General features: G+C 32.5%; 1 protein-coding gene across 1 annotated transcript; it reads left to right on the top strand.

The window, feature by feature from the left end:
* The first annotated feature begins 2935 nt into the window (after positions 1-2935).
* On the top strand, positions 2936-5047 carry LOC108824776 (pectinesterase inhibitor 5-like). Its single transcript, XM_018598165.2, has 4 exons — positions 2936-3013; positions 3170-3253; positions 4316-4561; positions 4703-5047. Exons 1-4 carry the CDS (start codon positions 2936-2938, stop codon positions 5045-5047), a joined length of 753 nt encoding a protein of 250 aa, XP_018453667.2.
* The last annotated feature ends 3946 nt before the right edge of the window (positions 5048-8993 follow it).

The following is an 8993-nucleotide window of genomic DNA, read 5'->3' as shown; positions in this document are numbered from 1 at the left end:
GTAGCTCTCTGTTTGCTTCAATATTCTGTTTCAAATTATGAAAGCATAAACCTCAGTGGTCTGTAATTTTTTTCTTTTGTTGATAATCAATTTAAAATTTCAGCAAAAAAAAATATTCTTTTCATCACACTCTCCTACCGTAGGAGTGGGAAAAAGTCCAAACCGAACCGAACCGAAGCGACCCAACTGAAATTAAACCGACCAAAACCAAACCGTGTTATTTATATAACCCAATTGGTTCGTGTTCTACTCAACCTGAATGGTTTGGTTTGGTTTGGGTTTAAACCGAACAAAAACCGAACCAAACCAATGACCCAATATATTTTTAATATATATATATATATATATATATATTGTAAATTTTAATTAAAGTTTTGTTTTCCATTTTTTAACTTCCATATATTTTTAAAAAATTCCAAATATGATTCAAATAATGTTATTGTATATATTCTTTAATCTTAATACCTAAAGATTGTACTCAAAACAAAACCTAAAAACTATAAGCATCTAGATCGTAGTTGTCTTGTTCTTTTCCAATATCCATTGTGTAAAGGTAAAATTATGTAACAAAATTATTGTTTGGTACTTTTAGTTTTTAGATACATTGTTTTTTTACTTTTAGTTATGGATTTTTTAGCTAACAAATTTTATATTTACACTAGATCTTTTATAATTCGCATACCCAAACTACACCAAACCAAACTAAACCATAATAAAGTAAACCAAACTAAATCAAAACCAAACCAAACCCAAACCGAATCCAAACTGAAGCTACTTTGGTTTTAATTGGATTGAGTTTTATAAAATCCAAATTAACTAAATCAAACCGAATCCAAAACTAAACCGATATGCTCAGCCCTACTCCTACGTACACATTTAATTAACATATTTAACATTTTGTGTACATACACACAATACATTCAATATTATGAATACATTCAACATTTTGAATACATTCAACATTATGAATACATTCAACATTTTGAATACATTGAATTTAATTTATTCATATAAGTTTCAAGGCCAAATTCAACACTACTTCTATTGAAACGATTTAATTATTGTTTAATTTTCAACAGTGCCTTTGTAACTAGTTAACTAGATTTTTACCCGCGCTTAAAAGCGCAGATTTTGTTTTCTGATTAAAATCGAACTAAAAAGATATAAACAGACTAACAATGCATTGATATTGGTTTGGATCCGAATCCAAGGCAAAATATCTATTAAATAGTTTTTTGATATGCGGATCTCTATTCGAGTCTGGATCTTACCTGAGACCAGATCGGATATCCAAAGTACATAAATTAACATTTGTGTATATTAGATATATCTGGATATTTCAGATATATTTTCGTATCATAATTATTATTTTTAAGTTTTGGGTTTCGGTATTCAGTAAAATATCAAAAAACTAAAAATATTTTGGATATTTAGATAAATTTTGGGTACTTTTGGGTTATCGTGTCAGATTTCGGGTCAATTTCGGGTTATTTTGAGTATTGAATATTTTGATATTTTGTGTGTTTATGTATTTTTGGAGTTTTCGGATACTTCAAATATTTTTTGGATCCTAATATCTGAACCGATATGGACCTTTTAGGTATCCAAAAATTACATGTAGCTTACATGTATCTTAATTATTCATCCAAACCCGAAAGAAACCGGCACGAACCTAAACAAAAAAAATCAAACACCTACGTAGATCTAAATGTCTAGAATTCGAAAGATCTGTACCAGAAGAAAAACTGATCGGTACCTGACCCAAACGAATGCCTACACTTACTCTCTCTTATTATATTTTGTGTGCATTTTATAAAATTTACATTTATTGTGTTTGGTGAGACTTAAAATTACTCGACAGTGTTTTAGGTAATTTAATAGTATATATTTATAAGATTTTTACAGTTTTTAAACTTATCTTAAATAACAATTTTTATTATAAATATTTTTTATAAAAATAATTTAATGTAATATATATAATTTTAAAAAAAATTGTTCGCTAAACTATTTTTTTATAAAATTTGATTTTGTAAATATTTGGAACCATATAATCTAAGAAGATATAGTATACAGTAATATGTTATATGATATATGATAACTCATTTTAATAATCGATGTTTAAAAGTCCGAATGTAACCTACGGAACAATTGTGACACGGTCTTCGTAGCAGCAAAACATCTGAAGTTACTTTTGAACATAAAAATATATTATATAACTTTATCGTGTAATAACCCTACATTATGTCATAAAATATGTCACTATTGAACACAAAATATGTTATACAATGTTATCGTGAGCATAACGTTGTGTGATAAAATATTTTTAGAAAAATAATATCACATGAAATGTTGAGTAACAATAGTACGATTGGAATAATTAATGGTATGTTAAAAAGTAGTTATATAATTTATATGGTTTAGGAAATCTGATTTCTTTCAAGTATATATGATAAATAAGTACATATTTGAATTAAATAAATATTTCTGAATCTATTTCTGGTATAAAAATATTATGGTTACAAAATTTGAGAAACTTAGAATATTTAAATAAATATCATTATATACATATATATATGTATATATATATTTGATACCATTTTAGAAATCTGATTTCATTTTTATAAAAATTGGTATTATATAAGATATTTATATAAGGTGATAGTCAAACTTTAAATTTTTGATTTTAACATCTGTTTATTTCAATATATTAAATATTATTATTTTATTGTAACTGAAAAAACTCCAGGATAGGTTAATAAAATATACACAATCAAAATTAGTTTTAGAATTCAAAATATTTTGATGACAACCTGTTCCGTGGACCTCACTGTCCCTTAGATCCAGGTTTACAGCACTACAGTGAGGTCCACGGGTCAGGTTGTCACAAAAAATTGATTTTTATTGTGACAACTTGTCCCGTGGACCTCACTGTCCCATGGATTCCATGCTCACAGCGCTGCAATGCACCGATCATAACCCTTCACCGTGGGAGGAAACGCCTCAACATCTACCGGTAGGTTATTGATGCGCTTGGCGTTACTCGAATCTAAGACCTCATCCTTTAACAACTCTCCACAAAACAAGCTGTCACCAATTTCGTGAGTTCTCTTCATGTTAAGCGCACAAAACTGCAGGTCAATTAATTGGTGATATCTTGTCTTGTGAAAAGTTGTTAAAGAGTGAGGTTTTGGGTTCGAGTAACGTCAAGCGCACCAATAACCTACCGGTGGATATGGAGACGGTTCTTCCCACGGTGAGGGATTAGGGTCGGTGCGGTGCAGTGCTATGAACCTGGAGTCTAAGAGACAGTGAGGTCTACGGGACGGATTGTCCCACTACTATTCATGTATTTGAAATTACCTAACCAACATTTTAGAAAAGCCAAACAGTGAAAATTTGATTGATAGCACAATTTGATATTGAATATTATATTACCGCATGTGTTAACTAAATATATATCTAATATACTAATGTGTGATAAAAGAAAATATAGTATAATGTTGTACAATTATATTATTAGGGAGTCTAAAAAACTTTATGATTAGGACTAATTCATTTGAATGCAAATTAAACGTTACATATCGACATACACAAAATCTCAGTTCCACGTTACTTGTTAGACCATGATATCTAGAGAGACATGTTTATGATAGACCAGATATGTCACATAAATTTTCTAAAAAGTAAACAACTATATAACAGTCAGATTATTAATATATTTCCTAAAAAATTTTTTTTGTAAAGAATATTTCCTAAAATATTAGAGCAAGATTTTGGTGAGATACGTAAGATATGCATGCCGCCACAAAAAAAGATACGCATGATACTACTCGTAGTATTACATTTGGTTGTTATAATAAATTTGGTTATATGTTATATAAGTTGGACTAAAAAATAAAAGGGTGCAACAACTATTTTAAGTAGATTTTTTGAAACTGATTATCTTTTAATAGTATAGATACCTTGCCAAAACAGGAAAAAAACAATTATGGAAAAGAATGGAAAAATGGGAAAACAATTAAATTTCTTGACAGAATTGAAAATTAAAAGAAAATCAACTATAAAGATGATAAAACTTATGGAATAAAATCATTCAAACTCATTAAAAGCTCTGTAGGTTGAGGTGTTTCACTCCATGCATATTACCAGTTACATGATAAATAAAGAAAGCAAAACCAATGGTGTGTATATATATATATATGCTGTCTTTTAGCAGATAGATGATTCATAGTTTTCTAATCTATCAAGGAATCTAATTCATACAATATCATTATCATTTTTAAGTTTCAATTTTCTTTAATAAAAAATAAAAAAGAAACTAAAACCCAAGAAAACACACCCAACACCACTTTGTCTCAACGTGCCCACAATGAAGATAAATTACATTTGTTTGCTTACATGGTTCCTTTTGTCCGCGTTTTCGGTAACAAACGCGATTCCAAAAAGTGACATTCAAAACTTGTGCAGAGAGACGACTGATGCCGCGTTCTGCGTGAACCAACTCGATTCAGATCCACGAATAGAAGCCGCAAGAGATCTCGGAGACGTGCTTGTTATTGCGGTAATGTTTTATATTTTCATATGTCTTCATATCAATTAAGGATTGCGTATATTATTTATTTTATTTAGTTAGTGACTAGTATAATAATAGACGATATATAAATAGATGAAAGCTTTGTTTTATGATTGGAAATTTTATCAGATAACACTGTCAACTATCCAAGTGAATGACGCAAAGACCCATATTAACAGTGTCAGTCGACAATACAGTGGTCCTAATGGGAGGAGACGGATCAGTGTTTGCAATAAGAATTATGATATCGCTTTGGCTAGGTTCCGAACTGCTTGGGAAAATGCACTGAAAAAATCATTTGCGGAAGCCTACAGACTTGCGGGTGTTGGCCAGAACGCTGTGACTGACTGCGAAAACGGATGGGGAAGGAGTGGCCCGAGACAACAGTCTCCTCTCACTTTATATAACACAAATGTTTCAAAACTATATGGAATCATTCGTCTTCTTACCCAAAAGCTTGGGATTAGAATATAATATATTAGAGGAAATAAAAAATACGTAATCAAATTTTTTGAAATATTAAAGTTTGTTTATTCTCTATTTACAAAAATAAATTATTTCAAATTTAGGAGACCTACATTTAAATGAATAATCTTGGTGAAACTAGAATTGTTCTTTTCTTTTTCTTAAACACAATTTTAGAGCTTCAATCTGGTAAAATCAGACCAACTAAAATCAAACTGAAATGGAAAGTGATTTTAATTTTGTAATACCGAATAATTAAATGGATGTTATGTTTTTAAAACTGCAGTATATGAATATGGTTTGACATATAAATCGATCAAACCGAATAAACCAAAAACCCTGATTAATGTTAAATATAATAGTATTGTTACATGTAAATTATATAATACTTTGATCATATATATACATATTTATTTTACTTTTATGATCTTGAAACAAATAGGGGATAAAGCAGAACAAGATTTGCAAATCAAGAGATTAAATGACTAGCAATAACAGGAGTCTACAAAGCTCGCTATAATATTGGATGAAAATCATGTATATGGTGTGTTATGTCAGTTTTCATAAAGGGCGACTCCATATATTATATCAGTAACTTATATGTATTATATCTGATTACTATTATCATTACATTTATTTTATTCTATTAGCCATGGCCTGATTTTTATATATTTTAATTAGATGTAAATTTTTCTGTGGTAGTTTATTTTAAAAGTTTGTTATTTAGTTTGGTTTTTGTCTTATTTTTCATTTGTAAATGTTTTCCCAGAGATTGGTGTGGACGTAGCACTTTGTTCTTTTGGTCAATTTTCAGTAAATTTGCTCTTTTTTCATGATTCATATTGAACTATTTTGGATGGCAAACATAACTTATTTGTCTTTTAGTTTTGATCAAGAGAAGAATGTATTCAATATAGTATTTCTGAATATTTGATTTTAATGAGTTTTTAGATGATTTTGAATGAACTAGAAAAGTAGGATTTAGTAAAAATACTATAAACACAATCATCTGATTTTAAATTTTTATTTTTAATAAAAAGTTGTACCAAAATACTTTAGAATCATCATAAATCTCTAAAATCCATTAGTTTAAACTACTTTTAATAATATAATTTTTAAAATAAAATTTTAAATTTTAAATTTAATAACACAATTTGTATAAACAGTTAAACTTATGTTAGGAGAAAATATAAACATTTTATCTTAATAAAAATTATTTCAAATATACTATTTCTCAATAGTAACTATTTATATTAAATTTTTAAGATATTTAAGTGGCAAACATAAGAAGAAAACACCAGTGAATTTAAGAAACAAACGTTTAAGAACAAAAATTAATTCATAATTTATGTGTTATAGAAATTTCATCCTGCTTATTATAATAAGGTGTTGCGGAATTCATGGTTTTTCTGATACCACTTGTAGAGTCAATCACAACTCTAACAAGAACTTTGTTGTAGGATTCGTACAATCCCCTGGTCCCTTTGATCTTTCCCATTGATTCAATCCTTGTTCATGACTCAAGAATTTTTCACCCAGTTCGCGGCCGCAGCACACTACATCTGGGGTGGATCCAGGATCCACAACATCCACTATGAAGTATCGGAAAACACCTCCGATGTGGTTTACAAGATCATAACTCTCTCTCTGTTCCTGGGTATGCAAACCCTGGAGAGTATAAAGAGATAATAAGAGTACATGGCTAAGAGCTAAGCCTAGAACAACAAATCATCTCTAGCTTACTCTATCTCTCTAAGAGATGCCATAGAAGCCTTCCTGGATGCTTGAGGCTCTTGCCTCCCAGAAGCTTGGCTTAGAGATCTCTGTCGTGATCTCTCCTTCTTTGTATTGTCAGCACTTAACCTAATGGGCTTTATCGATTAGGCCCATAGGTTGTCCACGCATAACTTGTGCAACTCGGCCCAGCCGATGAATAAGTCCGATGGGCTTGACCAAACCTCACAAATCTCCACCTGTCTGGTCCAAGTCCATAACCCTTCCTTTGTACTCGACACCTCTTGAAACTTGAGCAAATCTGCTCATCCTCTGCATCTTCATGTCTTCTCTTATCTCTTCTCACTTCTCTCAGCTCCACCTTGAGCTTAGCTTGAAGTCCTCTCATGATCTTCTTGAAACCTGCATAAGCTTACACTTATACACCACAACTGCTGTAGATTAAACACTTAAATCCACTTAGCCCCATCAATGAAAAATAGACATCATGCTTGATGAAGGGTATGTGACAATCCCATTGTCATTCTGAATTTCCATCACCTTCATCCATTGTCTTGAGTTGTTAACCCAGCTGCTACACTCCAAGTGTCAAGCTCAACTCCTCATTGAAGTCGTGTTACTTTATATCTTACTCCTCGTGAACTTACCAACAACAAAGCCTTGCTGTCAAAACCACGAACTTGTTCAAGTCTTGAACATAAACCTGAACATCTTTCTGCAAATTGATTTTCTCCTTGTCCTTTCGATTCCACTCATGTGCACTGAGCCTCGAACCAAAATTACCTGAATTCTGTGCAACTACCTTCGAACCATATATGCTTCAAACCTGAAACAACCTCTGATTCTCTACTTGTTTAAACACTCCAGCCTTGAACACGTTTTGTACCGCTGTTACTCTGAACAGGACCCGCCATCCAACCATCACTGCTGGACAGACTTTTGACACAACCTTGGTTCATCCTTTATGTTGTTAACAAACATTGCTACCACATAATCCTCCTTAAATCAACCGCAAACCCTTGAAGTCACTCGTGCTCCATATCTCTGAAACAGTCTTTGACTTACCCTTGATGTTCTTGAACAGACTGCACTTGAGCATCACTTTGTACCGCTGCACAAGCAGGACACGCCGCCTAACACCACCTGATTAGGAAGACTTTCGACACAAACATCTTTGCTCCACCATCTGATCAACCTGCTCTGCAACTACAGAACCCCCACTAACAGATTTAGACCCCACTGTTAGTTAAATGAACTGAGCTTCATACCATCTTCACCATGATACGCCTTGGCTCTCCTCACTAGCTGCCTGTGATATCTTATCTAGAATGCCTGATATCCCTCCTTTACTCAGCTGTGAATTACTTTCCTCAATACCTTTCTTGTACTGAGATGTCTCCAATGCCGAAACCTGTGCATCACCATCAACGACTTGAACACGCCTGCTAGTCATTGAACCTGCCATTAGCCAATGGACTTCCTTGAGGAAACTTCCTCTCTTCTATGATGCAACCATATATCCAGAACTACACTTGTTCTGTTCCCTTAAATGCAATCGGCTTTTCCTTGCATTTAGACTTTCATGAAGCTTCTTTCAGTTCCATGTCTTGAGCTTAAGATGAGCCTGCTTTTGGAGAACAAGTCCTACCCTTCCTGAGATGGATAAACTGTATGACACTTTCCTGCAATCCCTGCAATGTCTTCTAACAATTTTTACTCTGCTTCATCTCACCATTCTTCATCTTCACTGCTCAATATTTCAGTATCTCTTGATATTTACTTCCCTTCAGATTAACCAAGTACCTCACCACGTGTTATCCTGCATCATAATCGGCTCAGATTTCGTGGTCCTATGTATCAACCTCACAGCAGTGTATTCCTGATACATATGCCGATTTACTTGTCTCGCCTACAAGTTCCCTTATGTAAGACTCCTCTTACAAATCTCCTTCTGATGCGCTTTGTACTTGTTAACTGATCCTGACACTCCTGGCCTTGACATTCTGAACATATCCACAAGCCCCTTATCATGGATATAACCTTTCCCTTCAGCTCTTACTCCCTTGAGCTGACAAAGTTCCTAACCCGAAACTTCTACCTTTCAGCTGAACCAATCAAGACATCTTCTAAACCAGTGACTCACTCCACCTGGAATCAGATTATATATATCCCTGATGCATCAATCCTTATATAATCTCAGTGGCTCCACCTGAATCAGATA

This window comes from Raphanus sativus, chromosome 9, assembly GCF_000801105.2.
Source record: "Raphanus sativus cultivar WK10039 chromosome 9, ASM80110v3, whole genome shotgun sequence".
Classification (NCBI taxonomy): Eukaryota; Viridiplantae; Streptophyta; class Magnoliopsida; order Brassicales; family Brassicaceae; genus Raphanus; species Raphanus sativus.
Note: the sequence above shows the minus strand (reverse complement) of the source record. Positions and strands in the feature narration are given on the sequence as shown.